Source organism: Helianthus annuus, chromosome 8 (genome assembly GCF_002127325.2).
Source record: "Helianthus annuus cultivar XRQ/B chromosome 8, HanXRQr2.0-SUNRISE, whole genome shotgun sequence".
NCBI lineage: Eukaryota > Viridiplantae > Streptophyta > Magnoliopsida > Asterales > Asteraceae > Helianthus > Helianthus annuus.
This window is the reverse complement of record NC_035440.2, coordinates 151048342-151075365: the sequence shown is the minus strand read 5'-3', so window position 1 is coordinate 151075365 and position 27024 is coordinate 151048342. Positions and strand designations below refer to the sequence as shown.

Here is a 27024-nt window from a genome sequence, read left to right as displayed (position 1 = left end):
GAATGTTGTGGCTGTCTTTTGCCCAGCTCGGTTATCGGATCATAGTCCGAGTATTCTCAAAATTCCGGTTGTTGGGAAAGTTAAACACAAGTCGTTCAAGTTTGCTAATTTTCTTGTTCATAAGCCCGATTTTTTAGTCATTGTGAAGCGTATTTGGGATACGGATATTAGAGGGGTGTATCAATTCTCGGTCGTGAAAAAACTTCGGATGCTAAAGTCTCCTCTTCGAGTATTACTTTTTCAGCAAGGTAATTTGCACAAAAAAGTACAAGAATTACGTGAGAAACTTGATCAGATTCAGTGAGAGCTCGATAGTAATCCGGCTAGTTTGATTATTCGTGAGGAAGAAACTACTACTCGTCGTTCTTATCAGGAAGCTTTATTGGATGAAGAGCGGTTCTTGAAACAGAAGTCCAAGGTGGATTGGTTGGCGGTTGGAGATATGAATTCAGCATTCTTCCACTCGTCCCTTAAAAATAAAGTTCATTATAGTCGTATCAATGTTATTCAGGACGCTAATGGGAAGGTGTATGAGGATATTTTAACTTAAATTGGGATGGGTAACCCTAGGCGATTTTGGCGATCTCTCCAGTAACCCTAGTTCTTCATCTTGTACCTTAATTTTGATCGATCTGGGTTAGGTATTGAGGTGTTGTCGATCCTTCTGAGTAAGGTTTCTAGACTTCTACCTTGGTCACTAATCTTTTGAAGTTGGAATTAGGGTTTTTTCTTTTTCTTTTGATTAGGGTTTTGTTGCTTTGTCGCTAAGGGTTGTTTTCTTATTCTGGTCGTATTTCTTTGCATGATCGTGTTCAATTATTGTGCATGGAAATGAATCGAGATAGTAGCTTGGAGGATTTAGGGTTTCAATCATTTTCTGAAAGGTTGCATGGGGATGTGTTTATTCGGCAGCCGGCTAATTGTCAAAACCCTAGTCTTGGCAAGGGTTTTGAGGGGAGGCCGATTAATATAGAAGGAAATCTGGTGATGCCTAGAAGAGGTGTTGTTCAGCAGGCCACTTCTGGTCAGAAACCGATTAACATAATTGACGAACTAGAAAAAATTACTGAGCCAGTCGTTCTTGAGAAACATGATGTTGAAGCAGGTAATCTGGATAGTGGTAATGGCATGAAAGGGCAGACATATGCGGAGAAGCTGGCAACGGTCAAACCAGTTCAAAAGGTTAACTTCAGATTTCTGGAAAACACCAAAGCCGCTGAAGATGTTGACGCTGATGTTATGATTCCAATCGCCTCGGTTAAACAGGTTCAGGATCGATTTAATAATGTGCTTTTTGGTTATTTTCTTGGGAAAAGACTAGCGTTCCCGGTTGTGGAATATTTTGTTAGCCAAAGATGGGGGAAATATGGTATGCAAAAGTGTATGATGAATGGAAAAGGATTTTTCTTTTTTAAATTCAAGTCTAAGGATGGAATGGAACAAGTATTGCAAGATGGACCATGGCTTATCAGGAATATCCTGTTGTTTTTGAAACAATGGTCTCCGAATACGGAGTTGAAGAAAGAAGAGCTAAAAAAGGTACCAGTATGGGTTAAAATGCATGATGTTCCGTTGGCGGCTTACACTGAGGATGGTCTAAGTCTGATTGCTTCGAAGGTGGGAACCCCTAAAATGCTGGATAATGAGACAACCAGAATGTGTTTAGACTCGTGGGGCAGAAGTGGATACGCTAGAGCGATAGTTGAACTGGATGTGGATAAGGATCTGAAAGAAAACGTTACTGTAGCAATTCCAAATGTAGAAGAGGGTGGGTACCTCAAGAGTAGTATCCATTTGGAGTATGAATGGAAACCACCACATTGCAAAACTTGCAAGGTGTTTGGCCATGGAATGCATGAATGTCCGATAAAACGTGCTGATGATAAGGGTCAGAATAATAAAGATAAGGTGGATGATCAGGGTTTTAAAAGTGGTAATAACCGGAAGAAGGTGGTCAAACAACAGTTTAATATGAAGGATAAGCAGAGGTTGATTTACAGGCCTAAGAAACGTGATGAAAATGTGGACTCTTCTAAGCCGAAATTAGCTAAAGGGGCTGGTGATTCTAAGGGCCCGGGTATTCGAACACAAAATAAATTTCATGCCTTAAATGATATGGAGGATGAATGGGGTTCCGATATGGAAGAAGTTAGGCTGAATCCGAATGTGGGAGGATATGATTTTTTGGATGACGAAAATCCAAGTCACTTGAATAATACAGGTGCAAGCACACCTGCTTAGGAGGTTATTAATGGATAGTGTGGCTGCATGGAATGTCAGGGGATTGAACCACCCCATCAAGCAAAAGGAGGTTCAAAAGTTTGTAACGGATAATGGGTTGCAAGTTAGAGCTATTCTGGAGTCTCATGTTCAGACTGCTAACTTGGATAAGGTTTGTAACAAGGTTCTTCGGAATTGGGAGTGGACTTCAAATGGTAGTTTGTGCGATAAAGGTACGAGAGTTATTGTTGGGTGGAATGCGGATACAGTAGATGTTGTAGTCCTACATGCTACTAATCAAGTTGTTCATGTTCAAGCTCGGTTCAAAAAAGATAATGCAATGGTAAATATTTCCTTTGTCTACGCAAGTAACAATGATCAAGAAAGGAAATATCTTTGGGATTCGCTAAAAATGCATAAGGGGGTTGTTCAATCGGACCCGTGGATTATAATGGGGGATTTTAATGTGGTTTTGAACCTAGAGGATAACTGTATGGGGTCGTCAAAGGTGAATGCTGCCATGATGGATTTTAATGAGTGTGTGAAACATCTCGAAGTTTTTGATCTTAGAGCTTATGGGTTGCACTACACTTGGAATCAAAGTCCGAAAAAAGGGATTGGAATCCGAAAGAAACTAGACAGGATTATGGCAAATGTCAGTTTTGTGGAGAAATTTGCCGATGCTTTTGCGGTGTTTATGCCTCACGGTATTTCGGACCATTGTCCAGCTTTGCTAAAACTTCTTAAGGCCACTAAGGTTAAACCTAAACCTTTTAAATTCAGTAATTTTTTGACGCATAAGAAGGATTTTTTGCAAACTGTCATGACGGGTTGGGAAGCTGAGATTATGGGGGTTCCTCGTCTAGTAAAGAAGCTTAGAGGCCTTAAACGTCCTCTAAGATTGTTACTAAAAAAACAAGGAAATATTCATAAAAAGGTGATAGACTTGAAGGCAGAATTGGACTCGTTGCAAAGTAAGCTGGATGCTGATCCTTTTAATTTAACAATCAAAGAAGCGGAATCCGTTTGTGTGAAGAACTACTTGGAGGCGACTTTGGATGAAGAGCGATTTTTGAAACAGAAGGCAAAACAGAAATGGTTGGAAGCTGGAGACTCAAATACCAAATTCTTTCATAATGTGGTCAAATGTCGCAATCATTTTAACAAAATAAACATTATTAAAGATGTTTCTGGTAATACTCATGAAGGGGATGGAGTCTCTTTGGCCTTAGTGAATCATTTCCGGGATTTTCTGGGTTCGGAAGGGAACACGGTCAGCCGAGTGGATCGAGACATTTTTTCAGTCACCGTTAACCCTAGTGTGGCTGATTATATGTGTAGACAAGTGACTCCGGATGAAGTAAAAGCGGCTGTTTTTTCGATTAATGAAAACAAGGCTCCGGGGCCGGATGGGTACACGTCTGATTTCTTTAAGAAGTCATGGTCTATTGTCGGAAATGAGGTAACGACTGCTATTATTGATTTTTTTTGAGTCGGGTAGACTACTTCAGGAGATAAATCACACGTTTTTAGCTCTCATTCCTAAAGTTCCCACTCCGGGAGTGGTCACGGATTATAGGCCAATTTCATGTTGTAATGTGGTCTATAAAGCGATTAGCAAGATTCTCACAGCTAGGATTCTGGAAGGTTTAAAGGATATTATAAGTGAAAATCAATCGGCTTTTGTTCCGGGTAGGAGGATATCGGATAATATAATGTTGACTCAAGAGCTAATGCATAATTATCATCGTCAAATGGGTCCTCCTCGATGTGCTATGAAAGTAGATATTCAAAAGGCGTATGATACAGTGGATTGGAGATTTCTTCGTGATGTTTTGCATGGCTTTGGGTTTCGGCATCGATTTATTGGTTGGATTATGGAGTGTATCACTACTACATCCTTTTCCTTGAGTGTGAATGGTAATGTGCATGGTTATTTCAAAGGAAAGCGGGGGTTGCGGCAAGGGGATCCAATGTCCCCCTATTTATTCACTATGGTCATGGAAGTATTAACTCTGATTCTCAACAAAGCCGCTGAATTGGATTCATCGTTTAGGTTCCATAATAAATGTGAGAAGCAAATGATAATCAACGTGTGTTTTGCTGATGATCTCTTCTTGTTTACCAGAGGGGATGTTGGCTCGGTTAAGGTTGTGATGCGCTCATTGCAACAGTTCGAGAAGGTTTCTGGCTTAGTTCCTAGCAATGCAAAAAGCACAATATTTTTTTGCAATGTACCGTTAGCTACTAAGAATAGAATTGCAGATATGGTCCCATTCGATGAAGGGAAACTTCCTATCAGATATTTAGGAGTTCCGTTACTTGCTTCTCGTCTTTTGATCAAAGATTGCAAAGTTTTGGTGGAGCGTATGTCTAAACGTATTAATGACTATGTCTAAACGTATTAATGACTGGAAAAACAGGTTTCTCTCATTTGCGGGAAGACTTCAGCTAGTTCTATCGGTTCTCTCCTCAATTCATGTATACTGGGCTTCAGTTTTCATCTTACCGGCCAGTATCATTAAGGAGCTAGAATCCAAGATGAAACATTTTTTATGGGGCCATGGTATGGGTTCGAAAGGTAGAGCCAAAGTAGCTTGGAAGGAGGTATGTCTGCCAAAGCTGGAAGGCGGGTTAGGCATTAGACGGATATCGGATGTTAACAAGTCGTTGATGGCTTATCACATTTATAGTATCGTTTCGGGTAGGAACTCGTTATGGACAAACTGGATTGTTTTGCATAGGCTTCGAGGACGGTGTCTTTGGGACATTCCGGTTCGATCTAACTCACCGTGGGGATGGAAAAAATTAATGAAGTGTCGGGATAAATTCCGTAATCATTTGTGGAGTAAGATTGGTAATGGAAATAACACCTTTCTATGGTTTGATAAATGGACGAATGAATGCCCTCTTAGTCAACTTGTGTCCCCGCGTCAGATGGCCAGGTATGGGTTTTTAGTTAAGTCGAAAATAAAAGATGCGTTTATAGATGGGCAATGGGTTTGCCCGGAAGATTGGAGGAGTGTATTTCCGACATTATTCCAGCTTCGGCCTCTGATGTTATCCGAAACTCAAGACAGGATCTTATGGATGAAGCATGATGGGAAGCTTGCTCCGTTCTCGTCAAAGGAAGTATGGGATGCTGTCCGGGTCCGAGATCAGCCTAAATCATGGGCGAAAGTGGTTTGGTCGTCCTTCAACATTCCGAAACACTCTTTTCTGTGTTGGCTTATCTTCAAGAAAAAACTCTGGACTCAAGATCGGATTTTGAGATGGAATCATGCTGTTACGGGATCTATGAATCTTATGTGCTGCTTGCTTTGTTATTCGGAGATAGAGACTCATGAGCATTTGTTTTTCGAATGCCCATACTCGAAATCGGTATGGCATAAAGTTCGTCAGAAAGCTTACATGGAATCGGTTCAAGACTCTTGGGATGACATCTCGGCTTGGTTGATCTCTAGAGCTAAGTCGAAGTCAGTTGTGTCTATTGCTGGTAGATTGGTGGTAGCGGCTGCTGCTTATGCTATTTGGTGTGAACGCAACTCCAAATTTTTCAATAACCGATTGAGACCACCAGAAAAAGTGGCTGATTTTATTATCGACACCGTCCGAGCCAAGTTAATCTCTTTCAAGTACAAACAAACGACAAAAGTTAAGCGATTTTTGGAAGAGTGGAAGATGGATAAGGAAGATTTCTTGGATGACGATTGAAGACCAATGTTTTATTTGTTTTTGATGTAATTGGTTGTGGTTTTGGTTTTTTGTGTTGAACTCTTTAGTGGTATGCCACTAAGAGAACTAGAGGGTATTTTCAGCCTTCTACTTGTTTTTTTTGTTGATATTTATAAAAATCACCGGGGTAACCCTTTACCCAAAAAAAAAGGTGTATGAGGATGAGCTTGTCCAGCTTGCGTTTGTTAATCATTACGAGAACTTTTTGGGTCACCAAGGTGACATTTCGCTCAGTCCGGCTCCAGATTTATTTACAAACAAGTTGAATATTGATGTTTCGGGTCATATGGTGCGTCCGGTTACGCCTGATGAGGTTAAAAAGGCGATGTTCTCGATTGGGTCAGACAAAGCTCCGGGCCCTGATGGTTTTACTGCTGGTTTTTTTAAAGGTGCATGGCCTATTATTGGTAGTGAAGTTTCGAATGCTGTGATTGATTTCTTTATGACAGGTAAGCTTCTTAGGGAATTGAACCACACGATTCTTGTTCTTCTTCCCAAGACGTCTTCCCCGTCAGTAGTTACGGACTATCGTCCGATTGCTTGTTGCAATGTATTGTACAAATGCATTAGCAAGATTGTAGCTGATAGAATAAAAGTGGGTTTGAATGATATTGTTAGTGTCAACCAATCAGCTTTTGTGCCAGGCAGGAGGATATCGGACAATGTTTTACTTACACAAGAGTTGATGCATAACTATCATCGTAATGTTGGCCCTCCGAAATGTGCTTTCAAAGTGGATATTCAGAAGGCGTATGACACTGTCGATTGGAACTTTCTGAAGGGTATTTTATTTGGTTTCGGTTTTCATCCTACAATGGTTCATTGGATTATGTTGTGTGTTTCCACTACAACGTACTCGGTATGTGTTAATGGCGAGGTTCATGGTTTCTTTAAGGGTAGCAGGGGATTAAGGCAAGGTGATCCGGTCTCTCCTTATTTATTTACTCTCGTCATGGAAGTTCTTACGGCCATCTTACAGCATACGGTTAGGATTGACAATTCGTTTAAATTTCATAATAAATGCGAACGTCAACAGATTATCAACCTATGTTTCGCTGATGATTTGTTTATCTTCGCGAAGGGTGAGATTGCTTCAGCTAGATGTATTATGAAGGCTATGGATTCGTTTACTAAAATGTCGGGTTTGTTGCCTAGTGTTCAGAAAAGTACTGTCTTTTTCTCGAATGTGCCATCTTATGTGAAATCTGCTATTCTGAATATTATGCCTTTTAAGGAGGGTTCGTTGCCTGTGAAATACTTGGGAGTGCCCCTTATTTCCTCCCGGTTGCTTCATGAAGATTGTTTTCTGTTAATAGAGAAGCTAGAAAAACGTATTTTGCATTGGCGCAATAAGCTTCTGTCTTTTGCAGGCAGATTGCACTTATAATTTCTGTCTTATCTTCCATGCATATTTACTGGTCTTCTGTGTTTATTTTGCCGAACCGGGTGATTCAAAAGTTGGAGGCTTTGATGCGGAATTTTTTATGGTCTCATGATAGTGCGTTTCAAAAAGGCCGGTCCAAAGTTTCATGGAAAACGGTGTGTGTTCCTAAGTTTGAGGGTGGTTTAGGTATTCGTCGGATCAGTGATGTTAATTTAGCCCTGATGACAACTCATATTTGGAGTATTCTTTCGAGGCGTCATTCCGTGTGGGTTGAGTGGGTTCACTCTTACAGGTTGAGAGGTAAGAGTTTTTGGGTTTGTAAAATTCCGTCTAGCTGCTGCTGGTCTTGGAGAAAGCTTCTTCAGCTCCGGCCGATTGTAAGGAAGTTTTTTTTGGTCTGATATTGGGAATGGTTCGGCTACTTCAGCTTGGCACGATAATTGGAGTGAGATAGGGCCGCTGGATCAGTATCTTTCTCCCCGAATGATTGCTAAAGCGGGATTTAATATGGAGTCAAAAGTGTCTGATGTCTATTCCGATAATTCTTGGAGCTGGCCGGTTGCGTGGCGGGATTTGTACCCGGTTCTTATTCAGCTTGATAGTGTGTCTTTGCAGCCGAATAAGTCTGATAAAGTCTTGTGGCGTCAAGGAGATCACAAACATGTGTTTTCGTCGTCTAGAGCTTTGGAGTCGGTTCAGTATCATGCTGAGGAGGTGGATTGGTGCCGTATTGTGTGGTTTGGTCAGTGTATTCCGCGACATGCTTTTCTATTATGGCTTATCATGAGAAGGAAACTGCTTACTCAAGATAAGATTTTGAGCTGGGATTTCTCGCGCAGGAAAAATATGAATATGATGTGCTGTTTGTTATGCTATGCTAATCATGACTCTCATAGTCACTTGTTTTTTGAATGCAAATTCTCGACGCAAGTGTGGCTGCTGGTTAGACAAAAAGCGGGTATGGATTCGGTGCATGCTAAATGGGATGACATTGTTAACTGGTTACTTGATCGGTCCAATTCAAAATTGGCGTCTGTTTACGTCGCTAAGCTGATTGTGGCGGCTACGGCTTACTACATTTGGAGGAGCGAAATGCTAGATTATTCAGGAACCAGGTGAGGCCCCCGGAATCTCTAAGTGAAATTATTATTCAACAAGTGCGGTACAAGCTGATTGGAGCGAAGTTGAAAAAGTGTGAAAATGTTCGTAGGCTTTTAAGGGCTTGGGATATTGAAGGCTCAGTTTTGCACGATGATGGCGGCTGATTTTTCTTTTGTAATTTTGTTCCAAGGTTGAGTCTAGGTAGGTAGCCTAGTGGTCGTCCGTTTGATGGTTGTCGTTTGTTTTGTTTGTTTCTGGTTTTCACTTTCATAGGGCATGTCCTATGTTTGAACTAGTGTAGGCTCTCTACACTACTTGTGTTTTTTATGGTTGTGAATATATAGAATCACCGGGGTAACCCTTTACCCAAAAACTAGACCGTCGTACGATCTCTTTAAATAGACCACTTAAGGGATCATTTTTTTTTTGTTATATCATCACATGATATTTTTAATCAGATTTTCAAAATCAATTTGTTTAACCAGACCATTCAAGAGGTCCAATTATAGAATAATACTTTATAACCCGAGGGACTTAACTACAATGTTGAAGTCCGTTAAGGGTTTAAGATAGTATCTTTGGATATCCTATTATGAATCTCTCGTATGAGATATGAAAGATTCTATGAGGATTTGGATGGATCACATATAACCACAAAACATGTAAGAAAGCACATGAGCACAAATTTAGTTAACTTGATTCTTTATTTTGTTATCTTTAGGTATGGATATTTAAAGCACACTAGGAATCCAATCCATGGATTTCATTTGGTACTTTAATGATTTTTAAGGATCTATCTATAAAGATAGAGGGATTCTCAATAAGAATTTGACTTTGTTTCTTAAAAGAAACGAGAGTTTAAGGTTCTTGGGGAGATCATAAGTGATCATAATATGACAGAACCATACGAGTAGTTTGTCTTTGGGTTGACATCATAAGGTTTCATCAAGCATTCATACAAACGCATAAATTTTGCAGAAATAAAAACAACAAATCTTTATTTATGTAACAATGGAATTGTTTTGAAGTGTCAAAAGATAACAACCAAGGAAACACAAAACACTAATTGTTCACTGCTGCATCATTGTTCATATTTGCCTCATTGATGTTGAACACTCGTCCACGCGCTGGAGGTATGTTAACAAGCCTTGGGCAATTGTTCCTGTAGTGGGTAAGGTCACCACAGTTATAACATGACCCTGGAGGGAACTGTGCTGGAACAGCAGCAGGGTTTGCAGCAGCTTGATTTGCATAACGACAAACATTGATCAAATGTCCCAACCGCCCACAGTGGGTACATTTGTGACACTGCTCTTGCTCTAGATGATGACGGTTGCATTTGTTGCACAAAGGTGCGGTACCAACATAGTTTTGTCTTTTACGAGGTTGTGCTGGCTGGTTTGGTGCAACTTGTTTGTCTTGAGCAGTTACAGCGTAGCTTTGAGAGGCTTTGCGCTTCTTCTTCTTGGACACCTCAGCATTTTCTTCCTTTGGTTCCACATGAGCAGTCTTGTCAGATGGTCTTAAGTCGCCCTTCCAAAACAGCTTGCGCTTCCTGATATGGGATTCAGTCAGAGTGGCAGCCAATTCGATGGCTTGTCTGACAGTAGCAGGGTTGCTGCCAGTAACGATATCCTGAACTATGTCAGGAAGCCCATCAATGTATTTCTCAATCGCCTTATCCAGAGGCGTAACCATAGTAGGGCATAACAAGCTCAATTTCTCATAGCGGTCAGTATAGGCTCGATGTTCCCCACTGTCTTGCTTTAAATCATCAAATTCCCTTTCTAGAGCCCTAAGCTCATGACGAGGACAGAATTCCTTCATCATAAGAGCCCTAAGCTCGGCCCAAGTCTGTGCTAATGCAACCTCAGCACCGCGGTCTCTCATAACCCCGTTCCACCTCGTAAGAGCCCTCTTCTGAAACACACTCGAAGAAAACTCGACCTTGCGATTTTCAGGACACTGAACGTGACGGAAAGTATTCTCAATGCTCTCGAACCATTGGAGAAGCCCAGTTGCTCCCTCAGAACCACTAAACTTGAGTGGTTTAGCCGAGTTAAAAATCTTGAAATTGCATGGAGCATTGTTGTTGTTGATGGCTTGAGTTATTTGAGCATAAAGATTTGGGAAGGCAGCAGCCATTTGCTGCGCGATAATTTCCGCCAGTTCGGCGTTCGCCATCTGATTGTCGCGTCGAGGAGGCATTCTAAAAGAGGAAACATGAGAGGAAACGAGTGAGAGAATTAGACGAAAAGAATGAGATGAAACAAATCTGATGAAAGCAAGGATAGTGGTCATTTGTTTGTTACTACAAAGCAACAAACGACCTCGGTGATTAGTCAAAGTAAATAGGTCAAAAATAATGTATCGCGAAGACATGCTCGCCTATAAGTGGACACTCACCCCAAGAGTTCCCAGGTAAGAGTGACTGGTCCGATTATGTGGATTTGTACGAACACTCTAGCCTTAGACAGAAAACTCAGGGTACAGGCATCCACTCTTCCAGATTGCACGTGTTCACATTATTTAGACCAACTTTGACGGGATTTTGAAAACTTAAAGGGTTTAAAACCATATAATAAATCATCCTAGAACAGATGATTAGTTTTCAAAGCGGGATAGAAATTTATGTTATTATTGTGGTTGTCACCTAAGGAATAAGTGACGGTATTGTTTTAAAACTAGACACAAGAAAACTTGTGTTAGGGTCCTAGGAAGGTTAAAGACTAGGTCAAAGCATTGCTAGTAACCTAATTCCCTATAACCATGAGCTCTGATACCAACTTTTCTGTCACACCCCGACCACGTGGAACAACAAAACGTGGCGGAAACGTCGGGGAGTGTTGTAACAGAATCATTGTTTCATAACACATGGAAATTTAAATATTGTTTTATTGATTAAATGAACTCATTGTTCTATTACAATCACATAAGTACAACTATGATCTTCCAAGTTTTAAAGTTGCTAAGGCACGAGTCCATCCTAAATGTAGCATGTATCAACAATCATCCCAAGACAGCACCTGAAACATGTGTAAAAATAGGTACGTCAGCATAAAAATGCCTGTGAGATACATAGGTTTTGTGAAAATGGGATTCATGACTTGAGTTTAAAGAAAACGTTTAATAACAGTCAGTCATGAACCTTGTAATTTGCTTTGTCTTGTAAATCATTTGAAAAATGGTAAAATCAGATGATATGTAAAGATAAGAGAACACTGTGTGGTTAAATGGATAACCATGTAAAATGAGTTTGTATAAGATAAGTCGTTTGTAAATCATTGTCTTGTGAAAGGTGTGTTATTCGTATAAAATGTTATATGACCTAAATTGAAATGATTCAAATAACGCTACGATATGTAATACCATACAAACACTTATATATAGGAAGTACCAGCGGCGTATCCACCATGCTTGTATCATATTACACACACCTCAGCATTTTCTTCCTTTGGTTCCACATGAGCAGTCTTGTCAGATGGTCTTAAGTCGCCCTTCCAAAACAGCTTGCGCTTCCTGATATGGGATTCAGTCAGAGTGGCAGCCAATTCGATGGCTTGTCTGACAGTAGCAGAGTTGCTGCCAGTAACGATATCCTGAACTATGTCAGGAAGCCCATCAATGTATTTCTCAATCGCCTTATCCAGAGGCGTAACCATAGTAGGGCATAACAAGCTCAATTTCTCATAGCGGTCAGTATAGGCTCGATGTTCCCCACTGTCTTGCTTTAAATCATCAAATTCCCTTTCTAGAGCCCTAAGCTCATGACGAGGACAGAATTCCTTCATCATAAGAGCCCTAAGCTCGGCCCAAGTCTGTGCTAATGCAACCTCAGCACCGCGGTCTCTCATAACCCCGTTCCACCTCGTAAGAGCCCTCTTCTGAAACACACTCGAAGAAAACTCGACCTTGCGATTTTCAGGACACTGAACGTGACGGAAAGTATTCTCAATGCTCTCGAACCATTGGAGAAGCCCAGTTGCTCCCTCAGAACCACTAAACTTGAGTGGTTTAGCCGAGTTAAAAATCTTGAAATTGCATGGAGCATTGTTGTTGTTGATGGCTTGAGTTATTTGAGCATAAAGATTTGGGAAGGCAGCAGCCATTTGCTGCGCGATAATTTCCGCCAGTTCGGCGTTCGCCATCTGATTGTCGCGTCGAGGAGGCATTCTAAAAGAGGAAACATGAGAGGAAACGAGTGAGAGAATTAGACGAAAAGAATGAGATGAAACAAATCTGATGAAAGCAAGGATAGTGGTCATTTGTTTGTTACTACAAAGCAACAAACGACCTCGGTGATTAGTCAAAGTAAATAGGTCAAAAATAATGTATCGCGAAGACATGCTCGCCTATAAGTGGACACTCACCCCAAGAGTTCCCAGGTAAGAGTGACTGGTCCGATTATGTGGATTTGTACGAACACTCTAGCCTTAGACAGAAAACTCAGGGTACAGGCATCCACTCTTCCAGATTGCACGTGTTCACATTATTTAGACCAACTTTGACGGGATTTTGAAAACTTAAAAGGGTTTAAAACCATATAATAAATCATCCTAGAACAGATGATTAGTTTTCAAAGCGGGATAGAAATTTATGTTATTATTGTGGTTGTCACCTAAGGAATAAGTGACGGTATTGTTTTAAAACTAGACACAAGAAAACTTGTGTTAGGGTCCTAGGAAGGTTAAAGACTAGGTCAAAGCATTGCTAGTAACCTAATTCCCTATAACCATGAGCTCTGATACCAACTTTTCTGTCACACCCCGACCACGTGGAACAACAAAACATGGCGGAAACGTCGGGGAGTGTTGTAACAGAATCATTGTTTCATAACACATGGAAATTTAAATATTGTTTTATTGATTAAATGAACTCATTGTTCTATTACAATCACATAAGTACAACTATGATCTTCCAAGTTTTAAAGTTGCTAAGGCACGAGTCCATCCTAAATGTAGCATGTATCAACAATCATCCCAAGACAGCACCTGAAACATGTGTAAAAATAGGTACGTCAGCATAAAAATGCCTGTGAGATACATAGGTTTTGTGAAAATGGGATTCATGACTTGAGTTTAAAGAAAACGTTTAATAACAGTCAGTCATGAACCTTGTAATTTGCTTTGTCTTGTAAATCATTTGAAAAATGGTAAAATCAGATGATATGTAAAGATAAGAGAACACTGTGTGGTTAAATGGATAACCATGTAAAATGAGTTTGTATAAGATAAGTCGTTTGTAAATCATTGTCTTGTGAAAGGTGTGTTATTCGTATAAAATGTTATATGACCTAAATTGAAATGATTCAAATAACGCTACGATATGTAATACCATACAAACACTTATATATAGGAAGTACCAGCGGCGTATCCACCATGCTTGTATCATATTACACACGCCTCGTTACTTAAGTCCTATTCGAAATTTCATTACTCCTAGAATGATAGCTCGAGAAGGTTTTAATTTGAAGACTACAGTTGCTGAACTTATAGATGGAAATGGTAATTGGAGGTGGCCGCAGGCATGGTTGAATTTATTTCCGGTTCTAATAAATGTCACAGTCCCTGCGATCGTTCCAGATTTAGAGGACAGGCTTGGATGGAAAAGCTTTGAAGGAAAAATTGTTCACTTTTCCTCTTGGGATGCATGGAATAACTTGCGGGTAAGGGAAAACAAGGTGGCATGGGTAAACATGGTGTGGTATGGCCAATGTATACCAAGACACTCGTTTCATCTTTGGTTGGTAATAAAAAACAAGCTGAAAACGCAAGATAGATTGGCGGTGTGGGAAGCGGGTAGTGAGACCAATTTAATTCTTATGTGTTGTCCCCTATGCAAGTATGGTCGCGACTCTAGAGACCACCTCTTCTTTCAATGCTCATTTTCGGCTAAGATTTGGAACATAGTTAACAAAAGGGTCGATATGGGTAATGTGAATGATACGTGGAGTTCAATAATGGCATGGATAGAGCAGCATGCGAGTTCAAAGAAGCTGGAACATATAGTTTGTAAGCTTGTTGTAGCGGCTTCTACTTACTTCATATGGCAAGAACGGAATAACCGGCTGTTTTCACACCTGCAAAGGAGGGAAGAGACGGTGGCACAACTGATTCTTGATATGGTGCGGCTTCGGATAATGGGTTTCAAGGTCGGCGGAGATATAGGCCATAGGAAGCTCTTGGAAAGATGGGAAATCATGGAAGACGACCCGGGTTAATGGCTAGAGCTAGTTGTCTAGTGTGTTACGGTTTGTAGTTGTGTCGGGTTGTTTGTTTTGATCATTGGTTGTATGGTGGGTTGTGTTTTTTGTGTTGCCTAGGCTTGGGTTGTCAAGTCTAGTAGTGTGTGTCAAACTTTTTGTCGCACCCTGTTCTTTGATTTTTATAAAATTCACCGGGGTAACCCTTTACCAAAAAAAAAAGTCACTTACGCAAACCAAACCACCAATATAGAATGTTCATGTTTAAACCAATAGTCCAAGGTTATTGTATAACTCAAGTTAAAGGTAAACCATGTAATGTATAAACAAAAGTTATGTATGGTAACTGAAATGAGATTTCTTAAACCACAAGTAAAAATGTACAAAACAAGGTGTTTGAATAAATCAAAAGTTATGCTTTGTAAAAAAAAGGTTAATCGAATAACCTTATAGCAGCATATTAACAGTATACTTTGGATTGTAAATAACATATTAAAAATATGTTTTGGTTTGTTGATAAAATGCTTATGTTGGTTCTGTACAATACCACACATGAGAGTATATCAAACTATACTTTTTGGGAGTATATCAAAATATACTTTAAAGGTGCGATTTAAGAATTCATTCAGACCTAGTGCATCAAACTACACCTTTGAGACTATAAGGATACCACAAAGGAAATCCCTATTTGGATGGAGAAACAAATTGGTTTCAGACATTCCATGACAACAGGAATGGGGTGTCTAGTCCTATAGCGCTATATCATACTACCAATCGGTCTGGTGAACAAAATAAGTACTATTCCAACAATTACTTTTGTAATCTTTGAGAAATCAGTGTTTAAACCATAGATAGTCATTTAGTTTGTCAAAAGATAAATACTAACATGCATAATCAATTATACTTTGAAATCATGAAAATAACAGATAGGTACACATGCTTCACCCCAAAACAGTTGAAAACAGTAAAAGAGGGGAACTATGTACTCACCTGAGATTGCTTAGTAGTCCTTGAGTAACAACCAAACAATGCTAGAGATCACGAATATCAAATGGCACCTAATAGGTAGCTATATTAATATACCTGACCAAAATCGGAAGGATCGGATAGTATGCGGGTTCGTAAACCAAACGAGTATGGAGACTCGTGTAATATGGTTTAACAAAGCCTACATACTAACCTAAGTGCTTACGGCCCATCACGACCCGTTTAGGTAGCTTATGCTACCATAACGCGTCGTTCGCGTAGAACGCGTTTGGAAAACCTAACATCGTGACCACAAGGCATAACCTCGGAAGGTTATAGCTATGGTCACCTAATGTGTTTGGTCGGATCCTAATGATCGACCAAATGGGTCGGGTTCGAAAGTATAAGCGATGGTTTAGATCGCTTACCTTACGACCCTATATAAGCACTATACTAAAGTGACGAGCTAAGCATGTTAGAACATGCTTAACCCAAGTGGTAAAGCGAAAGTTGCATGGAAAGATGTATGTATTCCCAAATCGGAAGGTGGTTTGGGTATTAGAAAGGTCTCCGAGGTGAACAAATCGCTAATGTTTTTTCATATTAACAGCATCGTCTCGGGTAGGAAATCTCTTTGGGTGGATTGGATTCAGGAGCATAGGCTCAAGGGTAGAAGCTTTTGGGATGTTAAAGTGCCGCAAAATTCCACTTGGGGATGGAGGAAATTGTTGTCATACAGGAATTCGGTGCGGAAGTTCTTTTGGAAACGGATTGGGAATGGCGAAAATACATCCGTTTGGCATGATACTTGGTGTAACGAATGCCCATTGAGTCAATACGTGTCCCCGAGGATTATGTCGCAACAAGGATTTTCAATTTTTTCCAAACTGGCTGATGTTTTTAGAGAGGGTGCTTGGCAATGGCCGGATGCCTGGCGAGATTTGTTTCCGGTATTATTCAATCTTAATACGCTCAATCTGATCCCGAACAAACAAGACGTTACCTTATGGAGAAACAACGAAGGAAAGTTAATGTCGTTTACATCAAAGGTAGTGTGGGAGCCTATTCGTTCTCGGGGAGCTGATGCTGTTTGGTCGAAAGTGGTCTGGTCCGGATGTAACATTCCTAGACACTCCTTTCATTGCTGGTTGATTTTTCGAAGGAAACTTTGGACGCAAGACAGAATTAGAAGATGGAATTGTAGTACTTCCGGTTCAATGAATATGATGTGTTGTTTGTTGTGCCAGAAGGGGATGGATTCGCATGATCATTTGTTTTTTGAATGTGCATACTCTACTCGGGTTTGGGATACCATAAAGGAGACAACATGTATTAATAATGTGCAAGGCAAATGGGAAGATATTATGAGCTGGTTAATACCGAGAGCTAACTCAAAATCGCTGAATTCGGTAATTGCTAAGGCGACAGCTTACTTTATTTGGCAGGAGAGAAACTCAAGATTCTTTAATAATCAGCTTCGACCACCGGAACAAATTACAAGCGTCATTATAAGCACAGTGAGGATGAAGCTCCAAACTTTCAAGTACAAGGACAAGCCTAATGTTAGAAGTATCCTGGAAGATTGGAAGTTGTACCCGTTGGAAGCATACATAGATAACTAAGATGTATTATTTTTGCCATAGTTGCTAGGTGGTTTTGCTTTGTGCTTGTTTTTACTCTTATGATGGCATGTCACATAAGAGAACTGGTGTAGGTCTTTCTTCACCACTTGTTTTTTTTGGTTTTGTAATATAATCACCTGGGTAAAACCCTTTACCCAAAAAAAAAAAAAAGTTTAGAAAACAGGTTTGGCATCAAAACAAACGGCTTTGATGCCCACGAGTAGTTTGGTTACAAAATACGCAAGAATGCGCATTTTGGCCGAAACTACGACTCGTCACTAAGCCTAGATAACGTGGTAATCAGTAGGTATAGTCACTACGGACTATAACCATCGTGATCACGCTCACGTTATGAAGTTCCATGAACTTCGTGTTGACCATAGGCTGGTCAATGCAGAAAGTCAACAAAACGTTGACTTTCGGACTCGAAAAGCGAATAAAAGAACGAAAGAACACTTACGGAGGGTCCCCGAATGCTAATCTAGATCAAAATAGCTCAGGTATGAAACAAAGGTTCCAACTTAGAGCTTAGATCAGATTCTTGTGGGTTTTAACCAAAAGGGGGGGGGGTATTTATAGGAAAAGCAAAGCCGTTAGGATCGTTTCTTGAAAAACGTGATCGAATCTCGTGCGTACACTTGTTGCAAACTTGTGGTTACTGAAAATGCCCCTTAGTGAGCTGAAAGGGCAAGTGAAAACATGTGGACGAGGTTTAATCAGCTGAGATTCGCTGACTAATCGATCTTATCTGATCTGCTAGTCTGACGCGCCCCGCGTAAGGATTTGGGCAATCCTTACGTGCCCCGCCTGGCCCTGTCTGATCTGCACCACTTGCAGAATTTACAGTTTTGGTCCCTGTCGCGTATTTAAGCCATTTCCGACACTTCTAAGGCCCGTAAAGCCAACTTTAAGGCCCTAAAATGATGCCTAAACATTGTGGACATGAAACATGCCCAAAAATATGTCGGATGTTGGTTCGTTTGGCCGTACGATCGCGATGTTCGCTTAATTACGACGGAATGCGCATAAGCGCGAAAGACGATCCAAATGACGCGACGAATGGATTTTTCTCATGCCAAATACTAAGGCATAATATTAGGATGCTTACATAAATTTTTGGATGTCCGGATGTATTCAGAATGTAAGTTATGCGCGAAAGTGCAAACTTGTGCACTTTTTGACACTTTTAGCCCCTGAATGATCCAAAAGTTTGTTTTAGCATACCAAACCCCTCAAAGCCTATTTCTAAACTATGTAAAGGATATTTACGGTATGTTTAACTTATGGACATGTTCCGGAATGTTTGTTACAGTTCAAATTGGCATACTTTCGCAGTTTGTCAAGTTTAGTCCCTGTAAGCGAATTAACTTGTTTTTGCCATGACTAACTTTCAAAGGCATATAAAAAAACCCTTTTTTCTCTCTCCTTTTGGCGATTCCTGTTCATCATGAAACCCTAGTTTTTGTTGCAATCTTTTGTATAACAGTCTGTGATTGGAGGTTTTGATCGTTGAAGACTCCATAACGAACTAGTTAGCAATTGTGACCAACTTTGAATTTAGGGTTTTTCTTGTTTCTTTCGGTTCAATCGCCTCCTTAGTGTTTAATTCGATATTCTGATTTATTAATCTAGTTGTTTTTTATTGCGGTTAACTGAGTTTAATTTAGCTAGATCGAAAACACTGGATTAATCGGTTAAGGGTTGAAGATTAACGCTAGGGTTTTAAGGATTAGGGTTTTTTTTCTTTGTGGCTGCATGTTCTTGTCGTTTGGTTGAGAGCTCTGGTCTTGTCGTGCATGGAGAGGAATAAGGATTCGGGTTTGGAGGATTTAGGGTTTCAGTCGTTCACTGAAAAGTTGCATGGGGATATCTTCTTATCCACGAGTAGTGCGAAGCCGTCGATTCTTCAAGAGGTGCGTTCCAGTTTTCATTCGTTGGGTAACAGTTTTGATGCAAAGTCGCTGAAAATCGATGGAAATCCTTTATTGCCGAGACGGGGTGTGGTCCAAAACGAGCCGTAAATGATAAACATCATTGATGAACTGGAAAAGGTGACCGTTCCAGTCCAAGAAACAAAGGTTGCGGCTTAGCACAATAAGGAGGAGGATACCGGTAAGGGTGTAACTATGCTGTCTTATGCTGATAAAGTGAAGAATATGAGCACAAGGAAAAGGGAAGTAAACTTCAGAAAGATGGAATCGGGAGAGACAAATCCGGATGCTGATGTTGTCATTCCTCGTGAGGTAATTCGTAAAGTCCAGGAGAAATTTGTGAATGTTCTATATGGCTATTTTCTGGGGAACCGGTTACCATTCCCTGTTGTCGAATACTATGCTAAGAATGTTTAGGCGAAGTTTGGTTTGCTAAACTTATGATGAACTCGGATGGGTTCTTCTTCTTTAAATTTGATTCAAAAGAGGGTATGACTAAAGTGCTGGAGGGAGGGCCATGGCTGATCAGGAAGGTTCCGTTGTTCTTAAATGTTTGGTCCCCGTCAGTTAGTCTCAAGAAAGAAGGTATTAAGTCTATTCCCGTGTGGGTTAAACTCCACAATGTTCCTCTTTCGGTCTACACCGATGACGGTTTAAGCTTACTAGCATCCAAGTTAGGTGAACCTAAACGCCTTGATGGCTATACAGCTGACATGTGCTCAGAAAACTGGGGCAGGAGTAGTTTTGCTCGGGCTTTGATTGAAATAAATGCGGATAAGGAACCGAAAAATCATATTGTCGTTGCTATTCCAAAGCTTGAGGAGGAGGGTTATCTTAATGAGGTCGTGAAGGTGGAGTATGAGTGGAAGCCACAAAGGTGCTCCTTGTGTTGCGTATTTGGTCATAATGACCAAACGTGTGCTAAAAATGAAGCCAAAAAAGAAAAACAAGTGATTGTGGATGACGACGGGTTTGTTACGGATAAGAGGAAGACGGCTCGAATAGGGGTGATGCAAAAGAAACAAAAGGCAAAGTTTGTGTATAAACCAAAAACTACCAAGTCGGATCCAAGTATATCTGGAACGAAAGAGGTAACCATCGACAAGAAGGCACACGAAAAGGTTAAAACTCAGAACTCGTTTGAGGCTTTATCGAAGATAGATGGCCAGGAGTGGAAGGATGAAAAGGGGGCGAGGAAAACTGGGAACAAGGGTAATGGGAATCTCAATCGGATTGATGAGGAGGTGGTGGAGACGGTACCAACGGAAACATCGAAGTTTATGACAAATGATAATCATGATGAGAAAGCTGAGGGGGCAAGCGCTCCCGGTATCAATGGTCTTAATGGATAGTATTCTAACTTGGAATATAAGGGGATTGAACCGTCCCTTGAAACAGAATGAGGTTCGTGTTATTCTCTCGGAAAATAAAGTTTCGGTTTGTGCTATCTTAGAATCCCATGTGGAGGTTGCTAATTTGGCTAGAGTTTGTAAAAATGTTTTTAGGCAATGGAGTTGGACGTCCAACGGGGGGTTATGTCAACGGGGTACCAGAATCATACTAGGATGGAATAGTGATTTGGTAGACGTTATGATATTGTCTCAATCTGATCAGGTCATCCACGCTCAAATCTGGTCCAAAGCTGATAATAAGAGTGTTTTTTGTTCTTTTGTGTATGCGAAGAACAAGTATCAAGAGCGAAGGAGTCTGTGGGAGGATTTATGTAGGCACAAGTTGCTGTGTACGAACAACCCATGGTTTGTCATGGGCGACTTTAATTCAGCTCTTCATGGTGACGATTCTCTTTTTGGAACGTCTAGTCAATCTATTGGAATGCGGGAGTTTTATGAATGCGTCCAAACCACGGAACTTGTTGACGTAAAGGGGCATGGCATTCATTACACTTGGAACCAGAAACCAAAAGAAGGGGTTGGTTTACTTAGGAAAATTGATCGGGTCATGTGTAATCTGAAATGCTTGGAGTTATTTCCTGATGCTTATGTCATATATCACCCGTATCGCGTATCTGATCATACTCCGTGTATTTTGAAGCTGCCTAATAGTTCTAAATCCTATCGGCCAAAGCCTTTCAAGTTTGCAAATTTTATTACCTCTAAACCTGAATTCAAAGTTTGTGTTGAGGGTGAGTGGGCGAAAAGAATAGAGGGCTATACAATGTTCTCGGTCACTAGTAAGTTGAAAAACCTAAAGCCAGGGCTTCGAAAGATTCTTTTCCAGCAAGGAAATTTACATACCAAAGTTGTGGAGCTGCGAAAGAAGCTGGATGAAGTTCAAAAAATGGTGGATGCAAACCCTATGGATGTGGAGATTCGAAAAAAGGAGCTAGAGACGCTTCAGGAATTTCAGGTTGCAGCATATGATGAGGAATGCTTTTTGAAACAAAAATCGAAGGTGGAATGGCTTTGTTCTGGGGATTCCAATACGGCGTTCTTTCATAATAGTGTGAAGTGTAAGAATAATCGAAGCAAAATCCAGTGCATTCGGGATGTGAATGGTAATCGGTTTGAGGGGGATAGCGTGGCGGCTGCCCTTGTCAATCATTATTCAGTATTTTTAGGCACGGAAGACACGCTCTCTAGTTTTGACTTGACCGACGTGTTTGTCAATGTGATTAATCCTCAAGCAGCTGAAAATATGGTTAGACAGGTTACGAATGAGGAAGTTAAGAATGCCATGTTCAGCATAAGTGAGAACAAAGCTCCTGGCTCGGATGGCTATACGTCGGCGTTCTTTAAGCATGCTTGGGAAATTGTGGGTAATGAGGTCACGAATGCAATTTTGGAATTTTTTGATACTGGTAAAATGCTGAAACAGTTAAATCATACAATTTTAGCTCTTGTTCCTAAAGTGGACACCCCTGATTCGGTTCTGGATTATCGTCCTATTTCTTGCTGCAATGTTCTCTACAAATGCATTAGCAAGATTATTACGGATAGGCTGAAAGGGAGCTTGGATTCTCTGGTTAGTATTAATCAGTCGGCGTTTGTGCCAGGCAAGCGGATTTCTGATAATATTCTCTTAACCCAGGAGCTTATGCACAACTACCACTTGAATAAAGGTCCTCCCAGATGCGCGTTCAAAATTGATATTCAAAAGGCCTACGACACGGTTAGTTGGGCTTTTCTTGAGAAAATTCTTTATCAGTTTGGCTTTCATAGGATAATGGTGAAATGGATAATGGCTTGTGTTTCTACGGCTACTTATTCGTTGAGTATTAACGGGAATCTTCACGGGTTTTTCAAAGGGAGAAGGGGTCTTCGACAAGGGGATCCGATGTCCCCTTATTTGTTCACGCTTGTAATGGAGGTGCTTACCCTTCTTCTCCAAAACTCAGCTTGGTCTACATCAGGATTTAAGTACCATGCTCATTGTATGAAACAAAAAATAATAAATGTCTCATTCGCTGATGACCTTTTTATTTTTGTTCATGGGAGTGCCTTTTCGGTTAGCAAGATCAAAGCGGCTTTGGAGCAATTTTCGAGTATATCGGGTTTGGTCCCGAGTCCTGCTAAAAGCACGGTATTTTTTTGTAATGTTTCGCATTAGGTCAAGCAGGATATCCTAAATATCATGCCGTTTCAGCAGGGGTCCCTTCCTGTTCGTTATCTAGGTGTGCCGTTGATCACATCCAGGTTAACCGCAGGGGATTGCAAGGTTTTAGTGGACCGAATGGATAAGAAAATTAACAACTGGATGACAAAAAAGCTGTCCTTTGCGGGCAGATTGCAACTTATTAATTCGGTCCTATCCGCAATGCATATATACTGGGCTTCTATTTTCATTATTCCAGCTCGAGTTATTAATGATTTAGAAAAGCGGATGAGGCGATTTCTGTGGAATGCTGGCAATGTTGGCACGGTTAAAGCAAAGGTGGCATGGTATGACATTTGTCTTCCTAAGTCGGAGGGTGGTTTAGGTATACGGCGTGTTGGGGATGTAAACAGAGCTCTCATTACTAATCATATATGGAGTATCCTAACTAAAAGAAAGTCCCTGTGGGTGCAATGGATTTATGCTCATAAATTGAAGCTTCAAAGTTTCTGGGAGGTCCAAAGTAGGGGTAGCATGAGCTGGGGATGGAGGAAGATCCTATCTATTCGAAATATTGTCCGGCCATTCATTTGGAAGATTATCCGAAGTGGGTTGCAAACGAATGCGTGGAGTGATAACTGGTGTCACCTTAGCCCCCTTAGAGCTTTTATAACCCCGAGACACATTGCTAACGCGGGTTTTAATCTCCAATCTTCTGTTGCGGATTTGTTAGATGAGAATGGGCAATGGAAATGGCCTCAAGCATGGTATGATACCTATCCTGTCTTAATTGGGTTGACTCTTGATCAGCCGTTTTTGCAGCTTCATGACCGTTTGGTTTGGAAGGATTTCGAGGGTAATGTTCGGCATTACAGTTCTTTAGAAGTGTGGCATACCATTCGTTCGCGTAATGAACCTATTAATTGGAGTGGCATGGTTTGGTTTAGCCAATGTATCCCAAGACATTCCTTCTTATTATGGCTGGTTATAAAAAATAAGTTGAAGACCCAAGATCGTCTGAAAGTTTGGGAAGCGGGTAGTGAAACAAATTTAAGGTTGATGTGTTGTCCCTTATGTCAGCATGATCGCGATTCGCGAGATCACTTGTTTTTCTCGTGTATTTTTGCTTCACAAGTATGGAATAACATTAAACCAATGGTGGACATGGATATTGGTAGTGATTCTTGGAGCTCTTTTTCGGATTGGATGAATCAGTTCTCGAATTCTAGGAAGTTGGAGCATGTGGTTTGTAAATTGGTGCTAGCTGTAACACCCCCAAAAATACCACCTGCGAAAACCCCGCGAGGCGTGTTACACATCAGAGTCTGAGCCACCAATCACATTGAACCAATAGTAAATACTTAATAAAACATATCGTCAATAGCCAAGATTAAAGGTCAAACACGATATTAATTCTCAAGAGTTATGTAGCGGAAGCATATGACAAGTCGTTTAGTAATTGTTTCAAAATAAACTTAAGCCAATGTATCAATTATAAATAATCCAGCAGCTTCGATCCATGACCACTCCAGCACGCCCAGATAGCAAGTCCAAGTTCCAAGGTTAACGACCTACAAGCATGCAAACAAGTGTGTCAGACTACGCTGGTGAGTTCAAAGTTTTGTAAATGAGTTGTATTACCAGATATAGGTTAATGCGATTCAATGTTGTGTTACGATGTTGCTCATGTTAGTTACCCTAGGGACTACGCCCTTCCGTAACCGAGGAGTGTGCCTCTTAGCAACCCACTATGTTGTTCAGTTAGTTACCCTAGGGAAAGCGCCCTTACGTAACCGAGGAGTGTGCCTCTAAACAACCATAGTGAAACCCAGATAATTAGTTCACCCCCGTCCTTACGGCCCGGTGTGAGGTTTCCTACCTAATAGCGCTATCAACTAATTACCCCCATTGCCCTCCAGGCAATAACCAAAACCGATTAAGTTGTTTACCCAAAGTCTCCCTTCCAAACGTTTACCAGTTGCCCCAAACCACCGGGACGCATGCTCGAGAAAAATGCATTGAACTCACCTTGATTTGCTTGGTATGTTACAGTAAGTGCTCACAACAATCAGTCAAGTCCTACGGTACGTATATGTATATGATCAGTTGGTATTCACAAAGTTGGCACGTATGTGTAATCACAAAGGACAACGCATTGATAACCACTAAGTAGCACATTGTACACATTCGAATTCATATAAGTCATGCGTATCACTTAACAACAGTTAAATATCTCAGTTAACTTCTAACAATGTTAAATCAGGTTACTGTGCAAGTATTCAAGTTGGCGAAATACACTTTTGGCGAATCACACTTTGGCGAATCACACCTTTGGCGAAACACACCTTTGGCGAAACACAACCTTTGGCGAAACACAACCTTTGGCGAAACACAACCTGTTTCGCCAACTCCCTTTTGGCGAAACAAGATTCCATCTCGTCAACTTCCTTTTTGGCGAAACACATTCTATTTCGCCAAGATCTCTGTTTCGTCCACTTGCCAGTTACGTTGAACATCAGTTACGTCAAAAGTATTCATCAGTTACAATTTTACAGAAACCCTAATCATGGTTTGTAGTTCAGCCGTCACCGACATCATCAATCATCATCAACAGAAATCATCAAACAGAAATTACATAATCGCCGTTCATACATAACAAAGCCTACACTACGAATCACTATTCCACATGCATCACAACGTAACCGTTAACGTAGTAGAACAATAAGTATATCGTCATTTAGTTTAATCACAAAAACCCTAGTAGTTTGCCAATTCGTATACATCAACAATTTTCGCATTTATACACAGTCGTTCACCAACATCACACAACATAACTCATCGTTAGAACAATAGTCTACGCATGATCGTTACTAGCACTCTACTCGATTGCCCTGATCAGATTAACGAAAACAACAATATACACATACAAGACGAATTACAAGACTAATCACACTAACCGAGATATTCGTAAAGATGGTCTGATCGTCAAGCGGGCGTGAAAGTATGCAGAGCTGCCGTCACACATGGAAGAGTTCTAGGGTTTCAGTTTGCTAAAGTGTGTGACGAATGGGTCGGTTAGTTATTTAAAGTCACGTAACACGTTTTGGGCCGTAAAGGGCTTTGGCGAAACTGGTGGGCCGGCGAATCAGACCCATTTCGCCGAAACTGAAGTTGACGAATCAAACTCCTGTTTCGCCGGTGGGTTGTTTGACGAATCAACTTCTGTTTCGTCGAGTGGTTCAGTTTCTAAACAACTTATGCAACTTAAATTTCCAACACATAACGAGCAAACACAATACATTTCGGTATAGCATCACATATACAGTTACAATTTAACAAGTCAAATGACTACACAGTCAAAGTCAACGCACATTAAATACAAAAGTCAAAGTCAGAAACTCGGGTTGTCACATCATCCCCAACTTGAAAGAAATTTCGTCCCGAAATTTGATAAACCATCCGCAACACGATGCGATGCTAATCAAGATGACTGTGCATTTTCCGCGGGTGTCACACTAGCTGCGTCGGCTTACTTCATATGGCAATAGCGAAATAATCGGCTATTCTCCCGTTCTCAGTGTTCGGCTCCTCAGGTGTCCGAGAAGATTAAAAACTCAGTTAGGCTTCGGTTGATGGGTTTCAAGTTTCAAGGTCAAGTTAATCACAAGAAAGTTATGGAAAAGTGGCAGATCCCGTTAAGGGCACTAGATGAAGACCCTGGATAGCTTAGATCCTTTGATGTATTTTTTAGTGGCTGTTAGTTGGTAAGGGCTTGTGTTTGGGTTGTGTTTTGTAACTATTCGATTTGTTTGCTGGTTGTGTTTTTCTGGTTTTCCTAGTCCTGGCATGTCAGGGCTAGCTGAGTGTGCTATATCAGGCACACCTTTGTACTTATTGGTTTATTTATAAAATTTTACCGGGGAAACCCTTTACCCAAAAAAAACTTGTTTTTGCCATACCAAAGCCTTCAAAACTTATTTCTAAGTTATGTAAAAGTTATTTAAGGTATGTTAAGCCTATGTCACTATTCAGGAGTGTTCGTTGGATTAAACTGGTTATTTTTACGCATCAGAGCGCGTATAACCCTCCAGAGAGCGATTTAAAGCTTAAAATCGAACAAGAGTTGATGTGTGCAAATGATACGCATATTTTTACGAATCCCAAGTATGGGATACAATATTTCATTGTTTTGGAATTTGTTTGATGGTTGAAGTGACACAGGTGTCACATACCATACATTTGCATGCATTCAAATCAAAGGTACTTTAGTGAAAACTAATTTTCGAGGTTCTTTTTAATAAAACCCATTTT

General features: G+C 40.6%; 1 protein-coding gene across 1 annotated transcript; it reads left to right on the top strand.

Moving 5' to 3' along the window:
* The first annotated feature begins 13883 nt into the window (after positions 1–13883).
* On the top strand, positions 13884–14660 carry LOC110875929. Its single transcript, XM_022124121.1, has one exon. It carries the CDS (start codon positions 13884–13886, stop codon positions 14658–14660), a length of 777 nt encoding a protein of 258 aa, XP_021979813.1.
* Positions 14661–27024: the final 12364 nt, after the last annotated feature.